Raw genomic sequence first — 22099 nt, 5'->3', positions numbered from 1 at the left:
TCTATTCATCACCAGGAAGGAGCAGGTGCTAAGGAATCATTTACATCCACCTAAACAGTCAGATTAGTCCCTAGTTTAACATCTTATTTGACCAATTTCGAGTATTGTGGTACAGGAAACTTTCGATTAACCGGCCCCTAAATAACCAGAACGCTCTATCCACCGGCAAAATTCAGGAGTCGGTTCAGGTAACTTTTTTTACTTTTAGTTACTTTTTTTACTCCATTTTTTTTTTAATTCATTGATGGGATGTGGGCGTCGCTGGCTAGGCCTGCATTTAGTGCCCATCCCTAATTGCCCTTGAGAAGATGGTGGTGAGCCGCCGCCTTGAACCGCTGCAATCCATATGGTGTAGGTACACCCACAATGCTGTTAGGAAGGGAGTTGCAGGATTTTGGCCCAGCGACAGTGAAGGAACGGCGATACAGGTCCAAGTCAGAATGGTGTGTAGCTTGGAGGGGAACTTGTAGGTGGTGATGTTCCCATGCGTCTGCTGCCCTTATCCTTCCAAGTGGTAGAGGTCGCGGTTGAAGGTGCTGTTGAAGGAGCTTTGGCGAGTTGCTGCAGTGCATCTTGTAGATGGTACACACTGCAGCCACAGTGCGCCGGTGGTGGAGGGAGTGAATGTTGAAGGTGGTGGATGGAGTGCCAATCAAGCGGGCTGCTTTATCCTGAATGGTGTCGAGCTTCTGGAGTGTTGTTGGAGCTGCACTCATCCAGGCAAGTGGAGAGTATTCCATCACACTCCTGACTTGTGCCTTGTAGATGGTGGAAAGGCTTTGGGGAGTCAGGAGGTGAGACACTCGCCGCAGAATTCCCAGCCTCTGGCCTGCTCTTGTAGCCACAGTATTTATATGGCTGGTCCAGTTCAGTTTCTGATCAATGGTAACCCCCAGGATGTTGATAGTGGGGGATTCAGCGATGGTAATGCCATTGAATGTCAAGGGGAGACGGTTAGAGTCTCGCTTGTTGGAGATGGTCATTGCCTGGCACTTGTGTGGTGCGAATGTTACTTACCACTTGTCAGCCCAAGTCTGAATGTTGTCCAGGTCTTGCTGCATATGGACACGGACTGCGTCAGTATCTGACGAGTCTCGAATGGTGCCGAACAGTGTGCAATCATCAGCGAACATCCCCACTTCTGACCTTATGATGGAGGGAAGGTCATTGATGAAACAGCTGAAGATGGTTGGGCCTAGGACACTGCCCTGAGGAACTCCTGCAGTGATGTCATGTGATTGAGATGAATGATCTCCAACAACCACAGCCAACTTCCTTTGTGCTAGGTATGATTCCAACCAATGGAGAGTTTTCCCCTCGATTCCCATTGACTTCAGTTTTGCTAGGGCTCCTTGATGCCACACTCGATCAAATGCTGCCTTGATGTCAAGGGCAGTCACTCTCACCTCACCTCACGAGTTCAGCTCTTTTGTCCATCGTTGGACCAAGGCTGTAATGAGGTCAGGAGCTGAGTGGCCCTGGCGGAACCCAAACCGGGCGTCAGTTAGCAGGTTATTGCTGAGCAAGTGCCGCTTGATAGCACTGTCGACGACACCTTCCATCACTTTGCTGATGATTGAGAGTAGACTGATGGGACGGTAATTGGCCGGGTCGGATTTGTCATGCTTTTTGTAGACAGGACATGCTTGGGCAATTTTCCATATTGCCGGGTAGATGCCAGTGTTGTAGCTGTACTGGAACAGCTTGGTTAGGGGCACAGCTAGTTCTGGAGCACAAGTCTTCAGTACTATTGCCGGAATGTTGTCAGGGCCCATAGCCTTTGCAGTATCCAGTGTCTTCAGCCGTTTCTTGACATCATTTGTTGCTGTGCAAGGGTGTAGCTGAAGCTGTTGCTAAGCTACAGAGACGGTTGCAACTTGTGCCGATCGTTTTGAAGCTGGGGTTTGTTGCTTTATACGGAGCTCTGAGCTCCGTATCTTTTACTATAGCGTTCGGTTATCCGGAATTGTTGATGAACCGGCAACACGTCGGTCCCGTCCGTGCCGGATACCAGAAAGTTTCCTGTATTCTAATAGAATGCTATAAAGGTCCACAAAAACTGATGGGTTTTTGCAGGGTTATTGTATTTTAAGATGAAAACAAGTTAATATAAAAATCTTAATTTGTAAGTGTGTGAACACAAGCTAGATTTGCTCAACCCTAAAGCACAGCATTACTACATTTAAATAGCCGTCACAAATTGTTACCACAGATCCTCCACATGGAAACCAAACTTTTTCATGTCTCACTAAATGGCAGATTTGAATACTTACAATACTCTCAGACTTCGAAGTCCTTTAAAGGCCCCATCGGCAATATGACTTATTGTGTTGTGGCTTAAGCGGAGAATCTGTAGCCCACTCAGCCCCATTAGACTTCCCTCATCCAACCTCATCAGGTTGTTGCGAGAAAGATTCCTGAGAAAGACAAAAAAAACTATTAAAACTAACATTTATAATCAGTTAATATCTGTTTTGATATTCAGAAATAGCTTTCCCAATGCACAGAAATATATGTTCTTTGACCCTTACCTCCCCCTAACCACAGCAATATTTTCCCTTCCCCTTTGCCGACACCTTATTGCAGTACAATTCTACAGGCGCCCTGGCCCTCCAGTGACTCGCCAAGTGACTAATGTCACACGAGCCATAGTAGTGAGAAGTTAGCAAACAATTCAATCACACCAGGGTGGGGGTGGGTGCTTCACAGAGCCCAATCCTGTCCTCATTTATGCATTTCCAGTAGAAGTTACTGCACAGTGATCTATAGCATGAACACTGAAGATAATATAGCATTCCTACCACCACCCCTGGCTAGATCAACTAATGCAGACAGACCAGGGATTGAATTTGAACCTTCTCACCACCACGGTCTCTACAGCTCAGCTACTCACTGTCTTAACCAGCTGCGCCATCAGGGCTGTGATAAGATATCAGATTAATTGAATAAAGATTTATTAAAGTGTCCCAATTATATCAAGCTGGCAGCTAATGGCCGGGGGGGGGGGGGCGGTGCAGTGCAGGAGGTAAAACAAAAGCTGTTTAAGACTACTCTCATCACCCCTCATGCTCCATGCAACCCAGGTAAAGAAAACAGAAATCCACTCTGCAGGAGGGAGAGCAAACAGCTAAGGTACACTGCACTCAAGTGTGAAGCCTCCATGCATATTTACTGCCCAACCTTGTCTGGATTTCAGATCAAGTCCAAGGTGGGTTTGGCCAAGTGAAAGCTCAGTCCACAAGAGTTAGTTTAGAAAACAGATGGCTTTACCCTAACTTGTATACAACCGAATATTCTTTCTGTAAACTAATTATTCTTAGTGGGGCAGTTTCATGGGATTTTAAAATAGGTCACTAAGAAAATTTTCAGCTGGGTTTTTATAAGTTAATACTTGGAACATGCTACAACGTGCACCAAAAAATATTTCTATTGCAAATAAGAGGCTTTTAAAATGCCATATTTGAAGTCTCAGGTTTACATTAGGAAAGCCGATCATGAATGAAAAAGAGATTTGCTATATTTTGACCTCAAATATTTGACAAATCTCAAGTGTTTTCCATCTCAGCCCAAAAACCAGAATTAAACATCAATCATCCATCAAAAAAAACAATAACTGGATACTAAAACCCTAATTCACATCAAGCAGTTCAAGGTACTGAAATAGATATTTTAGGTGTTAGGTTCATTTAAAGAAAAACTACAAAGAATATTAAAAGGTCTCTCACTTAAATTCCAAATCCATCTTTGAGTTACTTCCAGTAACAAAAGTTTTTTTTCTAACTAAAATGCAATTTTATTTTCAAGCTGGGGAAAAGCAGAGGGCAGCACGGTGGCATAGTGGTTAGCACTGTTGCCTCACAGCGCCAGGGACCCGGGTTCAAATCCGGCCTCGGGTGACTGTGCAAACTCCACACACATTCTCCCCGTGTTTGCGTGGGTTTCCTCCGGGTGCTCCGGTTTCCTCCCACAGTCCAAAGATGTGCGGGTTAGGTTGATTGGCCATGATAAAAATTGGCCCTTAGTGTTAGGGGGGATTAAATATGTGGGGTTACGGGGATAGGGCTTGGGTGGGATGGCTGTCAGTGTAGGGACCGGGTGCTAGGGTTTGGATGATCAGCCATGATCTCGTTGAATGGCGGAGCAGGCTCGAAGGGCCTACTCCTGCTCCTGTCTTCTATGTTTCTATGTCATTATGTGCATATTTATATTCTGCTCACCGGCCTCCAACCCTAGTGACATTTTCAGTCCTTTTCCAACATTTAAAACTTTAATTTGAATTTTAAAAAGTTAACTCCATTTGCCATTCTATTGCAACCAGTGGGAAGTCAAAGCAGGGAAGACTACCTAAAGATAATCTCACACCCAGTAGCAAATAAAGAAACAGAGACTAGTCTGGCTGCAGTTATAACGTACTCTTATCATCATAAAATAGAAACTGTTTCATAGCAACTTGATGGCAATAACAGTCAAAGTCAAAACTATGTTAATTGTGCCATTTCAATTAGTATTCTATAGTAATAAAGCAAAATACTGCAGTTGCTGGAAATCTGAAATAAAAACAGAAAATGCTGGAAATACTCAGGTCAGGCAGCATCTGTGGAGAGAGAAAGAGTTGTACGAACGTGGGTTCCTAACTAAAAGACTGAGTTCTACTCAGGCGATCAAACAAAACGAACTTTAATGAAACAAACAGGTTTTAACAATAAACTGCAGGATAACATCGGATGTAGGTCTGCTCTCTTCAGAGGCTCCACGAGGACTGCCGGGCGGTCCCGTGGCTGACGTCATGACGTCATCGCGTTTTTCCCCACCAGTGGGGGATCACGTGATGAACGGCGTGACGTCATCACGTCATCGCGTTTTTCCCCACCAGTGGGGGATCACGTGATGAACGGCGTGACGTCATCACGTTTTAACCGCGCTGTTAAAGTAACCATGCTCTGTACAGTTAAACAGCATAAATAAAGATACAGACAGGCTGTAGCTAACATGTTGTTAAAGGAATTAAATACAAACGATCTGAGTCCTTTGGTGGCTCCGCCACATGCGCCCCCCCCCAGAATTGTCTTTGACAGCAAAAGTGAGGCGTCGAGGAGGCCTGACAAGTCTGTCCGAGCGACTTCGGTAACCCTGCAGAGGAAGCTGATGGACGGTGGTCGAGCTGGCGGGCGGCTGTGGTTGAGCTAGCGCGGCGGGTGTGGTCGAGCTGGCGGGTGGCTGTGGTTGATCTGGCACGGCGGCTGCGGGCGGTCGGCCACGTTTCGGCGGTTTAGCGATGACGACTGGGCGGTCCAGGTCCAAGTGAGCCGGCTTCAACCGGTCCACCGAAATGTGATCCGGCTTTCCTCCGATGTCGACCGAAAAGGATTTGTCTCCCGATTCGATGACGCGGAAAGGACCAGTGTAAGGGGGCTTGAGCGGATCCAGGTGAGCGTCGTGGCGGATAAATACGTACTTGGCGCTCTTCAGCTCAGCCGGCATGTGGGAGCTCTGTCGGCCGTGATTTGATGTAGGCACCGGAGCGAAGTATCTGGCCACTTCCTGGTGGCTGACGAGTTGCTGGGCGGCGGACCATGGCTCTGTGGGAGAAGGGAGAAAATCCCCTGGTACTCGGAGCGGCTGGCCATAAACGAGTTCTGCAGAGGACGATTGCAGGTCTTCTTTGGGCGCCGTACGAAGACCCAAAAGGACCCATGGGAGTCCGTGATGAAAAGAAGTTTCGCCGAAGATCCGATGGCCATTACAGCCACGGAGCGCCCGTTAGACCCGGTCCTCCTTCGCCAGGAACGCTGCAGGAGCTTTGGTTTCTTGGGGGGCGAAAAGCTGCAGGGAGAGCGGCAGCGTCGTGCTTTCGCGCCAAAACGGGCGTGGTAGGAGCACCAGCCCGCTGCAAGAGGAGCTGGAGCCTCGTCTGTGGGGGATGGGCGTCTCGTGGCAGCGCAGCACTGCTGGGTTACTGTGAAAATCTTATCTGCTTCAGCAGCAAGCTCTGCGCAGTCTGTGACATCGGACCTGGCTAGAGCAGCTTGCACCTGCTCCGGCAGAGGAATAGCTCCCGGAAGAGGAAGCATTCTGGTTCGGCACCTAAGAGCGTGAGCATTTGGCTCATGAGCTCGGACAGTTTGGAGTCCCCGAGGCCGGGCATAGCGAGAAGCCGGCGAGCGCGCTCTGACTTCGAGCGCCCGAAGACTTGTAGCAACCGCGCCTTTAACGTATCATACTTGCGGTCAGTAGGTGGACTACCGAGTAGGCTGACGATCCACGAGGCAGTGGCGCTATCGAGGGCGGAGACCACGTAGTAATAACGGGTCTGATCCGCGACGATGTTCCTGATGGCGAACTGGGCTTCAGCCTGGATGAACCACGCGGCTGGTTGTTGCTCCCAGAACTGTGGCAGTTTCAGAGTCACGGCGTTCGTTTCCATGCTGAAGATCTTCTGCGAAAACCGTTCGCGAAAGTTGGGGTCAACAATATAGGAACGTGGGTTCCTAACTAAAAGACTGAGTTCTACTCAGGCGATCAAACAAAACGAACTTTAATGAAACAAACAGGTTTTAACAATAAACTGCAGGATAACATCGGATGTAGGTCCGCTCTCTTCGGAGCCTCCACGAGGACTGCCGGGCGGTCCCGTGGCTGACGTCATCACGTTTTTCCCACCAGTGGGGGATCACGTGATGAACGGCGTGACATCATCACGTTTTAACCGCGCTGTTAAAGTAACCACGCTCTGTACAGTTAAACAGCATAAAGAAAGATACAGGCCCCGATTTTCTGGCTGCCGTCTGGCGGCTTTTCATGCGGGCGGGGGCCGAAAATCGGCGAATAAGCGGGTCGGGACACCCCCCCCGCCTGATTCCCCGCCCCGTCCGACGTTCGGACTGCCGTTTCCCCGCACCCCACTTCAGTCCCGGCCGCCGCTGGCGGGGCTGGTTGTCGGCACACTAATTACCAATAATTACCTCGTTGAGGTAGATTTTCCAGGGCCGTTGCGACTTTGGGGCTTTCCCCACATGAAACCCGCTTGCGGGGAACCCCGCTGCCGAGAGCTGGTGTGAAGCTTGCCGGCTTGCTAGCTGTCAGCTGCAGGTCAATGGAGAAGCTGAGATTTAAAGGGACAGCACTTGTATGTTGAAGAACCTTGTTGCTGAAGGCTTGGGGCTACTTCTTCAAGGCTTAGGCACAGCTGTGGAAGGTTGGAGCCTCACACACTTCTCCAATGTGATCTCCTGGGAAGCCCCTCTCGCCACCCTCACTCAGCGCTTCCTCAGCGGAGGCATCTACGAGAAGCATGGGACGCCTTTTTTTTCCCCTTCCCTTCTTGCCATTAGAGGATCTCCAGCAGCAGAGGCGGCAGCTGCAGAACCAGGAACAGCAGGATCAGCAACAGGAGCACCAGGCTGCTGCTCATTCACCTGAAGCTGCACAGGCCAGAAGGGGCCAGCGCTTGGAAGTGGCTTGAGAGCAGCTTGCTGCGCTTTAGGGGGCCATGGGGACCCGTTTCTGCACTGGCAGTCCTACTCAGAAGGACTTCCATGAAGATCTGGTTTCTCTGTTCAACTGATGGCCAACGCTCCTCAAGAGATGTCATTCTCTTATGAGCACTCACCATGTTTTCCATACCCTGGCGCGTTATCTCCTCCATGGAGGTTGCCAACCTTTCCATGGTGATGCGTTCATGCGCCAATGACTCCACAAAGGCTCTGCTCATGGTCGCTATGGACTCCTCCATTCGCTCCATACTTGCAGCGACGCTGGAGACAAAACCTGCCAGAGACTCCTGCATCTGTGCATGGCGATCCATCACCTCTTCTCTTGCAGATGGACCCAGAGGCTCGACATGCAGCGCAGCTGAGCTGGCAGAGTCCTGCGCCCTCCGACGAGGACTCTCCACTGCTGTCCCTGTCTCCAGAATCTGCTGAGGCTCACTTGTGAGCTGTGAAACACCAGGTGACAACACTACTCTATGTCCCGGAGGTCCCCCCGAGGTGTGAGTGTCTGCGCTGGTGCTGGGTGCGCTTACTTCTGCTGACGCTGCGCCCTCAGATGTTGGAGCTTCCTCTGAGGAGTCTGGCTGCACAGCCTCTTCCTCCTCCACAGTGAGGACGGGGTCTCTGGATGGTACTGTGGGGGAGTAAAGGAAGGAGTTAAAGATGTAATGCCAAGGTTCTTCTGGTGACTCCCAGCGAGTTGGCATCTGCTGACACCTGCATCCATGCAGCATTGGTCTCAGTGGGAGGCCTCTTCCTCCCTGACCTAGGGAAGAGGACCTCCCTGTGGGCCCTAACCCCATCCAATAATGCCTGCAGTGAAGCCTCGTCGAATTTGAAGGCAGCTCGGGGTCTGGCACTGGCCACAGCTGCTGCAGGCTCCTCTGCCATCCTGTATGGTTCGTTTGGATGTCTTCAGAGGATGCAGTGCTGGCTGTGGACTTTGAAAGCACCACGAATGATGACATCATACTGTGGGGATTTCTGACTCGAATTGGACAATTAGCAAGGCTTCCCACATGCTGGGAATTAATTGGCCAATTGAGGGGAAATTGCGTGGAGCTGGCTGACACTGTGTGTCAGAAACCCCACATTCGGTGAAACCCGACCATTTCCCACACAAGCCGAAAATCGAGGCCACAGACTCAGGCTGTAGCTAACATGTTGTTAAAGGAATTATATACAAACGATCTGAGTCCTTTGGTGGCTCTGCCACAGAGTTAACGTTTCAGGTCGATCTCCTTTTTCTTTGTAAAAACATTCATTCATTCATTTTGTCATTTAATCTCTCCTGCCTTCCACCTGATCACAGATCTTCCCTTTTGCTCTTTCCTCCCTCCCCCCACCCCGCACTTGCTTAAAACCTGTTACATCTCTAATCTTTTCCAGTTCCGACGACAGGTTATCAACCTGAAACGTTAACACTGTTTTTCTGCAGATGCTGCCTGACCTGCAGAGTATTTCCAGTATTCTATAATAACTGTATCATTCCACACTTGAATCAGACATTCTTTCTAACAAAAATAAATTAAGTACTGCAATTTATGCTGGAATCTGGTATGCATACATCTCGTCAACTACGGTATGTCCAAAAGAGATTTTCATATTCCTTACAATATAGGGCGATAATGTTGCAGTATTATAGTTTGTTGTGGTAACTTTAAATAGTGTGAACATAAACAAGGATGAAATGCTGAGGGTAAAATGATTATTACAGATGTGTTTAACTTCATAAATACTTTTTTGGGGGGAAAAAATTCCGAGGTTGCCCTCAATATTCTAAGTTAAACAATCTGCAGAAGTTAAAAACAGATACCTCATGCCACTTACAGTTCCAATAGCTTTTGGCAGAATCCCCAGGCATCAGGATTTATTCGAGAGATGGTATTGTAACTCAGGAAGAGCTGCTGTAGGGAGGACAGCCCATAAAGCCAGCCACTAGTCACGTCATTCAAGATATTATTGTCCAAATGCCTAGAAAAGGTTAAAGATGAGTTACATTACCTTCATACAAGGTACGGCAACAAAAGACATCTTAAAAAAAATGAATTCAGTAATTTTCCTTTTATCGAAGCACATTCCAAAACTCCATTTATTAAAAAAAGTCAAAAATATTTTCTTTCAACACTTGGTCGATGACTATTTGTTGCAAGGCAGATTTTCAAACCAAAATTACCACCACCAGAGATGTTGCCAAAAACACTAGATGGAAAAAGTTGCAAACCGTGTTGAAGAAAAACCCATTACTCATCAGCTGCACAACTGGGATACAGATACCAACTTTGGACAGCTGCCCAGTTTGCACTGCAGCAACCCAGGAAGGATACTAGCATGAGCTGTTAAATGCAGCTTTTCATACCATTATGACATTGGGAGCATACTATTTTACAGGAGTAAACCCAAAAGTTCATGGCACATTGCAGTATCTATCAGATTCACTCCAGCATACGATAAAAAGTACAAACAGGGCAAAAGACGAAAACACATGTACCCATTAGAACTACAGCCTACAGTATCTCCAAGCCGGATAGCTTAGTAATACATATGTACAATACGTAGGTGTGCATGAGGGAGGGGGAAGATAGAAAGAAAATGAATGGACATATGACAGTGTAGGATCCTGCAATGTAATTGTATTCCTGCAATATATGGTCTTACATATTCTTAACATCTGGGACATAATTCCCTAAAAGTGACGTACAGAACTTGCATCCTGGCAAGGCCCCAGAAGGCTCCATCCATGAGTTTGCTGATGTTATTCCGCTGCAGCTTAAGCACTTCCAAGCTGTCTAATCCATGAAACGTGAGTCCATCAATGAGACGTATTCTGTTTCGGTTCAGCTCTCTGGAACATAACACACAAAAACCCATCTTTAAACCTGTTTCCACTTGCCACTGCCTTATCTCCTCTGTTGAGAAAACTGGCAGCTCCCAAGGTAACTGTTCGATTTTCAAAACAGTGGCATTATCTTTTTCACTACTTACACATGGAAGAAGAGAGTTCAATATCAAAGCCTCAGACTCAAAAGAACAAATATTCTTTGTCTTTCATCTGTGTCATTTATCACAATACTCAAATGCCTTGAAATTTGATTCCCAAAATATTATTTTCAAACTGCAATAAAGCTGACCAACAAGACCAGGCACAAAAATGATTGTTTTATAATACAAGACAGTTGCATGTTTAGATTCTGTGGAGAATGCACAACAGACCAGAAAGTTTGTCTTTGTTTTGCCATATGCTGCATCAATGAGGCCACTGTCAGTTCTCCTTTCCATCTGGTTGCAGCAAATTTTACAAGACTTAGAAACTAGTCATGCACGGTCGTCATCCAGTGATCTTTACTTTAATGGCAGCACTAAGTCAAGCAGTACAGGTTGAGCGTTCCGGAACAATTGTTGGCAGAGGTCCGGAATCCGGACACCGAGGGAGGCTTACCAAAAACACAACCTGGGCCCAGGCATTTCTGGACTTGGCACGTGTTTCTGATGTCCGAAGTCCAGAAATATCGCAACCTGGGCTCGGGCGTTTCCGGACTTCGGACATCAAAAATACATTCCAAAGTCCGGAAAAACCAGAAAACCGACTCGGCCTCGGTTCAGAGGTTGCCGGATTCGGGACGCTCAACTTGTAATAGGTTGAACAGATTTTTTTTTTTTTTTTTTTTTTTTATAAAAACAACCTCAAATTGCTATTCAGGTCTTGCGCGTCAATTTATGAAGTAGTAAAATGTGATCACAAAAATCAAAATGCATCTCATTTACAAATAATCTCCATTTGCAATCCCATTCATCATCTCATTGGTGACAGCAAGAGAACATGGCTATGGTGATCAATTCAGAACACCTGTATTAATTGGATTCCGAACAATAGAAAATCAAACCTCCTTAATGTCTTGCTCTAGGTTAGACTAGCTTTCCTTCCAGGAATAGAGACTGGTTATATAACACTTAGCAGCTATGAAGATATCCACACCTTTGAATAATCTGACCCATCTTCAGTGGAGTTACTTTGGTGGAAGCTATTTTTGATAAATAAAACCAAAGCATGGAGGGGGTGTATAACATAATATATTTGGGCTACATAGCTGACATCGTATTTAAACAAGTTCTGTACAGTTTCTGTACAGTTGAATAGACAGTGAATCTGGAAGAGTGAAGAACTAATCTATTTACAATGCACTAAGGTAGAACAAACCCAGAATATCAAGGATAATGAAAAAATGTTCAGGATTTCTACTCACAGGTGCAACAAATGTGGTAGCTTGAAGATCTTGACGGGCAGATGTGAAATTCGGTTTTTGCTTAGCCGAAGAACTTGTAAGGAGCTCGACAAATTATCAAATGTGCCAGGTTCCACGATACTTATTCGATTGTTGCCCAGATACCTGTAAGAATGTAGATTTATAGATTACAATAGGCGTTATTACCATGCCCAACAGAAACCAAAGCATTGAAACATTATAACTAAAAATTTGAGAACCATTAATTTATGATGCCTTCAAAATAATCTAATCATTTATGCAGTTGTAATCTAAAAAAAATTCAAAACAGAAACAAAGATTTATGTGCATTCAATACATACAACAGTGTATTCATCAAAGCATGTGCTAGTGAGGTATTAACTTCAGGTGAAAGACATTTTACCCTTAGATTACCAGCATTCATCTCCGAATAATTGCTTTTGTTTTTATTCATAGAACCATACGAGTTTACAGCAAAGGAGGAGGACATTTGACCCGTCATATCTGCACTGGCTCTTTACTAGATAGAAAAGCCTAAAACTGCCCCACTATTCCCATAGCCCTGTATCTTCCTCGGTTTCAAATATTTGAAATGTGAATCTGAAATACATTAAAACTAGTCAATTAGGAATAGCTTTATTAGCCCCAAGATACTAAAGCAAACTCCATTGTTTCGACCCGAAACGTCAACTCAAATTTCTCTCCACGGATGTTGCCTGACCTGCCGAGTTTTTCCAGCATTTTCTGTTGTTATTTCCATTTAACAGTACGCCTGTTGACCTTTCTCCTTCTCCCAGTTTCTCCTCTTCATTCTGTGTTCTATTATATTTTTACTTTGTTTGATTCTACCCGGTCTGAACTTCTCTCCCCTATTTTTGATACTTTAAAATCACTTATCTTTTATTCTTCTTCCCCACTTTCACCATCTATTTGAAAGTTGGAAGCAAGGCTTTTTTTTTTTTTTTAAAAACAAGAGGTTTTAATCAGGGTCTTAATTAGATGAAAAAGAGCTCTGTCTTGCAAATATTACTAGACAAAGTCACTTGGATATCCCACTCCAATGGGTTACAATTATGGTCTTTTGATCAGTATACAAATTCTCCCATTTGGCATTACAAACCTACAGAACTGAGGATTTTCTGGACACAAGAGTGTTCCTAAGGTAAAAAAAAAGCCTTACAAGTAGGGGATTATGATAACGGTTGTCCCCTTCACCTGGATATTATGAAAGAAAGATCTTTGCTATTAGAGGAAACAGAGAAAACCCTCTACCCCAGCGATCTCTCCATCACTCCATGGCTTTGTGCTGAAGACTTTCCCATCCGACAGGCAGGCAGCCAGCCGTCTGACAGGGAACCTGCAGAAAGAATTTAAAAGATATCCTGCCGATAATTTCAGCAGGACATCCGCGAAATCCTTACTTCCAGGTTTCCTGTCTGGAAATCCCCCCCACCTCTTCACGGCCCTGAGTAAATATCAGGGCGTTCCTGTTCCAAAACATTGACAGGTTGTTGAGTGCTACTGCTCTGCTTTCTTGCCTCCTGCAGCAAAATCTTATTCTTGTTCTGGAACGTTAATGTAAAATCTCTTTTCGTGGAAATGCATTTCTCAAAAATTAGCCAACTTGACTTTGGTTCAAAAGTCCATGCAAAGTTAAACCATGTTTTGTGGCCGCTGCATTCTGTGCTCAACAAAGGTAAAAGTAGTGAGCAGAAAGATCAGGGTGATCAGTGGAGTAACTACCAGAATTGAATAGTATGGAGGTAGAGCAAATGGCTTTCGTTTTAGTAAAAATTGCTTTTAAGCAAATATCTATTACAGAAAGTTAGGTTTTTCAACTGAAATGCATCATGAAATTTATTTAGCTTCTTATGGGGGATGGGGAGAAAGGACATCAAAACTATATAGCAGAAGTAAAGGATTTGGGGGGAAAAAAAGAACTGGTTTTACTTTTTCTAAAACTACTAGCATTCTTTAAAAAAACGAATGGTAGCATTTGCCAAATGACCTCCTTCTGTGCTGTAAACTTCTATGAATCAAAGACCTCACCTCACTTCATGCTTTGCTGCCTTATATGGAAGATACTACCTTATACGCAGCTTCTTTAAAGAACTCAGTGAAGCAATGGAACTCCCTAAGGTTCCTTCTCATTTGCAGAGGAAACAAGGTTGTTCTTGTTAAAGAGAATGTTTATAAATCAGAAAACTGGTAAGCGATAAAAAGGTGTTTCTGTCTAGTTACAAAGATTCCTTTACCACCCATGAGAAATTAACAAAAGCAGAAATTCCAATTCAAATTACTTCAAAATGGCAAAAGCATTAAATACCCTCGGGGAATTTGACAATGGAGCAATTGATTGATCACATTTTTTTTTTTTTAATTATAGAAAGCAAAATAGTGCAGATGTTGCAAACTGAAATATAAACAGATCATACTGGAAACACTCAGCAGATAAGGCAGCATCTGTGGAGAGGGGAAGGTAGACCTTCCTCTCTCCACAGATGTTGCCTGATCCAAGTGTTTCCAACATTTTCTGTTTAAAAAAATTTTAATAATAGATTTAGGTTCAGAATTACGTAATTTTTTTCTCAAATATTCATGAAACTTACTATACGTAGAATCTGAGACTATATCAATTACTTTTAAGAATTTATTTTTAAGCTATACAAAGCAGGATATCCAGACCCAAGGCATTTTCCATTAGGTTCACAATTGTGCACTACTAGTGATACATTGGGATCAGTGGTCGCATTTTTCTACATTATACAGGAATGATGGCTAGAAGCACACAAACCTGAAGGTACGATCATGATGTACTTTTGATTGGCATGTACTGAAAGGGAAGCTGCAAAAGGCTCACAATGAGATATCACTCAGCCACTATAAATCATGTAAGATTGGGTAAAGAGAAAAATAGGAGGGCATGCTATGAGGGGTTAAAACCTCAGCAACCCCGCCCCCCACATGACGCAGTGGCTAACACCACTCACGGCGTGGTACTGAACCTTGCAGACCATGAAGGACCCAGGCTCAATCCATGGTATATGCCATTAACTAATTTCAGCTGGGGCAATGGTAACAGTAATTTGTTTTTTGTCCCTGTGTTAGGAAGAAAAAAAAAATGGTCTCAATCCTGGCTGCAATGCTGTGACCCTTGCAAGAAATTGGGTGTGGAAAAGTCAAATGAGGAAGCCATCAGGTAGGCTACCTTCCCCAACCACTCATTCCCTTTCCCAGCTCTAACCCAACAACATTTCATAGTTTTCCACCATCTCTACCAGTCTTATCTCCTCTATGAGACCACCTCCTGCTCTCTTAACCCCCTCCCAACTCAGCTCCTGATTACTCAATTACCCATTCTCATCCAAATGCTCCCAACATAATTAAACTATTCCTTTTATTGGGTAGCATTGGCTGTCCCCCTTCAAAGTACCTTAAATCACCTCACTTCTAAAAAAAAGCCTTCTCTCAATCACTCCGGTCCCTGTCCAAGATTCTGGAATGTATCATGGCTATACCAGTCAGAAAATCTCCACATTCAAATTATTTATTCTTACTTATCCCCAGTAATTATTTTCAAAAGAAAAACAGAATCAAAAGGTTTAGTTCTTCAGATCTGAACAGTTATTAGTGGTGCATTTATATTCCAGAACTGCTTCCTGAAAATAGTTCTGCAACACCAGGTGCCACTTTCTTGTTGTAGGAACAGCCCCATGCTTCAGTCTTTGCCACTCATACTTCCTCTCCCCAGTCTTACTCCATCACAGCCTTCTTAATCCCTCACCACATCCATCATTATTCACACACTGCTCTTCTTTCCCACCACCACCCCATCTTCACGTCCCACCTATTGCAACCAAGACATCCTCCAATATACCTACCTTACAGGAATCATTCTCGTTACCCAGAATATATTGGGCCAGAAATTCCAGAACGGGGCTTGCAGCGCGTGCAAGCCCCGTATTTGCACTTACCCCGTGCTCCTGCCGATCAGCTCCAGGGACGCCTGCACTTGCAGAAACTGAAAGAAGAATCCCGGGCAGCGTGTGACGTCACGCCGCCCAGGAGTGCAGCCAGCGCGGATCCAGGAGCGTGCAGTGTAAGTGAGACACGCCCCTTGAGGTCTCAGTTTCACTGGACACGCCCCCAATGTTTCTGTCAAGCTGCTTTGCTTTTTTACATGCAAAGCAGCAGTTTAAATAGGTTTTTGGAAGTTTTTTGAAGATTTTGGTAACTTTTATAAACTTTTTAAAATGTTTACATTATTTTGAGTAATCTGAAGTAGTTTTAAAGAGAATTAAAGCAATTTAAAGACTTTTAAAAGCCCTAAAAGAATGTTTTTAATTCCATTTATTTATTTAGCAATGTCGTCGTCATACGTGTCTTCACACTGTTCCCTTTGGGGAACTGTATGAAGTGGTGGAAGGATTTATGGCCGTGATTAACGCTCATTCCGTGACCGTAACCATCTTTGAACCAGCCATTAGGGCGGTTAGTCCTATGGCGGGAGGGTATTACGGGCTCCCACAAGCTATACAAGGAGGGGGGGCCACCCACACCCACGGACGCAAATATCCCACTGGATGTCAACCCAGAATTTAGAGCCGGAGCTCCGACTCCACTTGCCGGGACTGTCTGGAGCGGGGTTCGAAACCCTACCCTGATCTGGCCCAGCGGCGGGGATCCTACCGCTATGACAAAGGCCCAATCCGATTAGCAACGTGAAATGGCAGCATAGGGCTCCAGTCACGGGGAGGGAAAAGGCGCAGGAAACGTATGGGTGTCACCTTTTGTGCAGAGTGGGCCTTTTGCGTAGCAGTAAGCATCCCCGCCGCTGGGCCAGAAGGAGTAGGGTTTTGAACCCCACTCCAGACAGTCCCGGCAAGTGGAGTCGGAGTTCCAACTTTAAATTCTGGGTGGACATCCAGCAGGATACTTGCGTCCGTGGGTGTTGGTGCCCCCCCCCCTCAGATGGGTTGTGGGAGCCCGTAAAACCCTCCCGCCATAGGACTAACCACCCTAATGGCTGGTTCAAAGATGGTTACGGTCACGGAATGAGACTTAATCACGGCCATAAATCCTTCCACCACTTCATACAGTTCCCCAAAGGGAACAATGTGAGGATACGTACGATGATGATCTCTTGCGCAATGAACCTCCTTGGACCCTCAGTCGCAGATGCGAGGGGGCAAGTCGTGCAATTGTTAAATTTTTCATTTTATTGACATGTAAAATGTTGGCCCAGTAATTCCCTTCCAAATGCGCTAGTACGGTCGGGGTACTTACGCATCTGGCTGGATGAAATGCCGGTTTTCAGCATGCACAGGGCATGTGGGGAAAACCGGCATTTCCTGTCCTCTGAACGAAGGGGTTCAGAGGCAGAACGCGTGCAACTGCACAGGCAGCGCGTGCGCAGTATAATTCGCCGCTTTCATTAATGCCTTCAGTGAGGTCAAGTCATTACAACTTACACATGAAAAAAACATGGGTACAGTTGCTCCAGAGGAAGATATTTCTTATCGTGGAGCTTCTGAAAGTATGTATGTCTGTATATATTCCTTTGCGTGTTATGTATATATTCCTTTACTTATGTGTATGAATGTATTATTTAATTATGACTTTCAGAGAAAGTAACTTATTGGAAAATCATAATTAAAAACACATTCATACACATTAGTAAAGGCATATAAAACATACATACATATACGTAAAGGAATATATGTGGACATACATACATAACTCATTCTCACATTCCATTCACACAGCCACAATTGCTCCTTCTACCTATCGTTCTGAAAACCCTTTAAAAAAAAAAAAAAAAAAAAATTTTAACTTTAAAACTTACTTAAAATTTCTTAAAATAACTTCCCTCCCTTTCCCAAACAAAAATATTGCATTTCAGAAGCTCCACGATAAAATGTTTCTTCCTCCGCAGCCAATGAACCACTTTACACTTGCTTTTTTTACGTGTAACTTCTGAGGACTTACCCTCACGGATTTCATGAATGAAATCTACGAAGTTCACTGCGCAAGCGCTGCCTGTGCAGTCGCACGCGCTCGAGGTCTGGAAATGCCGGCGTTCCCCGCATGCGCTGTTCATGCTGAACGCCGGCATTTCCAACGGCCAGATGCGTGAGTACCCCGAGCGCACTCACGCTTCTGGCCTGGAATTTCTGGCCCATTCTGCCACCTCAAACCTTGGGAGCCAATTTCACCAATATCCTCCCTGCTCTCCTTTCTACCCCCCATTGCTCCCTGCAATCCCCTCAACAGGTTCTCCCAATCCACAACTTTGTCTTAGATAAGCCAACTGACAGCAGTTAACAAGCGCCAAGTCTGACTGAGCTTCATCTTACAAGGATTCCTTCCCCCCACATTCCACCGTGTCCTTCAGATCACAACCTTTCCCCTTATTCCTCTGGGACTGAACCCTCACTCCTGCCTTTTCAAGTTCCACCCCTGCTGTTCCTACTCCTCCTTCTTAGGCAGTCCCTCGGAGCCGAGGATGACTTGCTTCCGCATTAAAAATTAGTTCGTAGGTGACTGATGAGTCAAATGCGGGACCTACAGTCTCTTGTCACAGGTGGGGCAGACGGTGGTTGAAGGGGAGGGTGGGTGGGGTGCTTGCGCTTGGCTTCTGCTTGCTCCCAAAGAGACTCGAGGGGGTAGATTTTCCCGAACCTGTCGGGTTTTTGACCCACCTACTTCGACGTCTGGCCAATCCGCGCGATTTTCCCTTGATTGACCTTGTTGAGTACGCCCAGCGGGCCCATTAAGGGCCACCCAGCAACAGGTGACGTCACAGGCTGAAATTTCATCTGTCAAGAGTTCTTGACAGATGAAATATCAGTGCTTCACAGCCGTTTAAAGCTGTGAAACACTGACAGTCTGAGTTCTACCATGAGTCATTCTGCATAGACTCAGTTAGAACTCACACCGGCACTCAAAGCTGAAGGCTGTCACTTTTGACAGATCACAGCCGTTCAGCTTTAAGTTCCGGGTGAGTGATGGACTCCGGACGGCTACAGGAAGAAAGGCTGTTAAGGTAAGTACAGGTAAGTAAAAGTTCTTTATACACAATTTAGACACACCAAACACACTTACCTTTACACTCATGCACCAATCACTCACCTGAGCACCGACATCGCGACCCCTCCAACCAGACGGCCCGCCTGCTCTAACCTGGCGTGGTTTGGAGCTGTCGGGAAACCCACACGAAACCCCTCAAAATAGGGATTAGGCTAAAAACTGCCTGTTAACTACCTGTTAACAGGCAGTTAATTGGCACTAATCCCTTCCCGCCTGGTTTCGGCAAGTCCCAGTGCGGGACGGGTACCCGCCGCCCCTGAAACTTACGTGGGGCGGGGTTTTGGGCGGGATGGTGTCGGGACCCCCAAATTCAGGATTCCCCCCCCCACACGCCTGACAGCTCCACGAAAATCTAGCCCGAGGTGTTCGGCGCCTTCCCGGATGCTTCTCCTCCACTTTGTGCGGTCTTGGGCCAGGGATTCCCAGGTGTCGGTGGGGATGTTACACTTTTTCCAAGGAGGCTTTGAGGGTGTCCTTGAAGCATTTCCTCTGCCCACCTGGGGCTCTCTTGCCGTGTCGGAGTTCCGAGTAGAGCGCTTGTTTTGGGAGTCTCGTATCGGGCATGCGGACAATGTGACCCGTCCATCGGAGCTGATTGAGCGTGGTCAAAGCTTCGATGCTGGGGATGTTAGCCTGGGCGTGGAGAGAAAGCAAAACAGCTCTGCAATATATATTCAGTGCAAATTTCCTCAGCTATTAATCCAAGGGCAGTGTGGAAAGGGGGGGGGTGGGGGAGAACAAAGAAGGGAGCAAATGAATGGTACCAATGCCTTTTTTGTTGATACAGAAAACAAAAACTGTTTTTCTCTCCCTGTGCTCAACCTTTTAACTATCAGAATATAGTACTCACAGGTCTTTAATTTTGAGTCGCTGTGGAAAGCAATTGTTTCTGACTTCAGTTATTTCATTGTAGGTTAGGTCCAGTGTTTCTAGGGACTCATAGAACTTCAAATGATTTGCCTCAATGCTGCGGATCTTGTTGTGGTGCCTGTTTAAAAAAAAAAAGTCGCATATCAAATACAACTTCAGGAAAGTGAAACAGTCACTTGTCTCCTGCACCACAAAATGTGTGTTGAAACTTGTATTTTGCAAACTAGTGCTACAAGTCAATCTTTCTGTGCAAACATACAAGTTGCATCTTTAGTCAATCAATACGTTTATTAAATGCAGATATACCAATAGGGCTTCTCATTACCAAGTGGCCTCTTATCAAAATGAACATTCTTTACTAAGTAAAGCTAACAATTGGATGAAGCCAATTGTCATGTGATATTACTATAGATACTAGTACATCACTGCAAAACCTGAAGGTCATGCATTATTAGCAGCACATTTAAGAACGGTGTGAGCAGAGTGCCATCATTACACTACCTGCTCACACTGCTGTAGGATCCAGAAATGCAAAACTTTGCACACTAACTCAAATAGATGTTGCTTACTTACTCTCAAATTACCAGCAACATTTCTAGATTAAGAGCTAATAAGATACTCCACTCTTATTACAAAATGAACTGTTGTACAGCCAGCTGCCAGAGTTGTTAGTTTAAAAATATAAGTTTGAAAAGCAGACTTCACATTGGCTACCGTTATACAAAATTATACTGATGCTGGTCTGCATCAGGATGTCACACTGTTAAACTGGAACTGTTGTTCTCCTGTGTATCTGGTACTGGTGAACCACTTTCTGCACAGCCAGACACAAAAACACATATCGGGCCGGATTTTGCGGCCCCTACGAAGTGTACACGCATTCAGGCATGCTGAAAACTGGCACTTGATCAGTCAAGAATTCTCTTGACAGATCATCCACATGCACAAGAAAAGTGCCTCTGCAGGTGGAGAGTTGCGCTTTTTGCACAACTTTCGCCCGCTGAATGAGTCACATTCTTATGCCTGGTAAAAGCAAGCGCAAGGCCTGCTTTTATCAGCTTGAGTTTTAAAAAAATAGAAAAATGAAATTTGATAACTCATTTATAAATTAAAAACGCTTCAAAAAGGTTATTTTTATCCCCGTTAAAAAAAAAAATTTCCAAAAAATTAAATTTGTTTAAATTTAATTGTCATTTTAATTAATTTTAAATGTTTTTTAAAAATGTATTTAATGTTTGTGTTTTTAAATGTGATCCCCATTCATACTTTTGACAGTTCTGTGCGAACCGCCTGCGCCCCTGGGATACGTGGGCCTCTATGCATTCCAAAGAGGAGAGGCCCAGGATCTCAAGCCTCGGGATCTACGGAACCAACAGGTAAATTCGTAGGTTTTTCCGATCAGAGGCATCCGCCCGCAGGAAGCTTCAGATCGGAAATTCAGGGCCAATATAAATGTAGCATTATACCACATATAATTTAACTAGATTTTTAACTTGTAAAATGTGCATACCATTCCAATGTTTGTGTTCCTACCAGCTTACAAAACCAACCCATTTACACAGAACCTGTCAATGCCACCTTCTCAGTGGTTTAATCTCTACTAAATGTAGAAGTTGCAGAGATGAAGAAATCCATAGAAAAAATATTGTTTATGCAAGTGTTGCACATGAAAGCACTGTGGATGCTTGTGCATGTGAATTATTTAGAAAAAAAGAGATTTCTTCAGCAAGACCTGGTATATAGCAAGGAAACTGAAGTGTGGCAGGCAAAACAGTCAAAGGCACTGGAGATTTTTCTTTGTCCATAAGCCTGTTTACTGACAATGACTCCAGACTAGTCCTGGCCATAGGATCAAGGTCTGAAGTAGGGATCAGACAATTCAAAATCCTGCCACAGTTTAGAAATTTGGGAGGTTTTCTGTTTCAAATCAAACATTCAAAAGAAAAGGCATGGGAATCGGATTCCGACATGCTCGAAACTGTAAATAACCTATTACGATCTTGTAACTTCATTTGAAGTGCATCAGCACAAACGCATACACCATATTTTTGAACAACTCCATCACAAACACATCAATTGGGCACTGGTTCTGATGAAGTAGCACAGACAGTGATTACAATGAATCCCAGATCCTAGAAAGCCTTGCCCAAATAGCTGAAGGAGAAAACATGGAACTGCTACTCAACACAGGAATGAAATTAAGACTCAAACAAAATCCGAGAGAGAAATGTTGCAAGTTTTTTTTGTAACCTCTAAAAGAGAGCACATATTTTCATTTTTAACCTTCTAGTCAGCATACAAAGGCTGTATTTTAGTTCACTGAAAGGATGTTTGTTTTGATCCAATCCAATCTTTCAAATTAGCTCTTTCAAAACAATTTAAACAAAAGAATACGTTACAGTAACT

The 22099-nt window shown here is 44.9% G+C and overlaps 1 protein-coding gene across 2 annotated transcripts in view; it reads right to left on the bottom strand.

The window, feature by feature from the left end:
* The window catches only part of lrig1 (leucine-rich repeats and immunoglobulin-like domains 1), a 154034-nt gene that overhangs the window by 45597 nt on the left and 86338 nt on the right, over positions 1-22099 (bottom strand). For both annotated transcript variants that reach the window (XM_086001480.1, XM_086001479.1), the window contains exons 4-8: positions 19674-19811; positions 11735-11878; positions 10192-10335; positions 9321-9464; positions 2274-2417 (exon numbers count right to left, since the gene is read on the bottom strand). In XM_086001480.1, the coding sequence (XP_085857606.1) occupies positions 2274-2417; positions 9321-9464; positions 10192-10335; positions 11735-11878; positions 19674-19811 (714 nt within the window). The remainder of the gene's footprint in view (positions 1-2273; positions 2418-9320; positions 9465-10191; positions 10336-11734; positions 11879-19673; positions 19812-22099) is intronic.

This window comes from Somniosus microcephalus, chromosome 11 (genome assembly GCF_052327205.1).
Source record: "Somniosus microcephalus isolate GS21.2 chromosome 11, FLI_Smic_1.0, whole genome shotgun sequence".
Lineage (NCBI taxonomy): Eukaryota > Metazoa > Chordata > Chondrichthyes > Squaliformes > Somniosidae > Somniosus > Somniosus microcephalus.
This window is presented reverse-complemented; position numbering and strand designations above follow the sequence as displayed.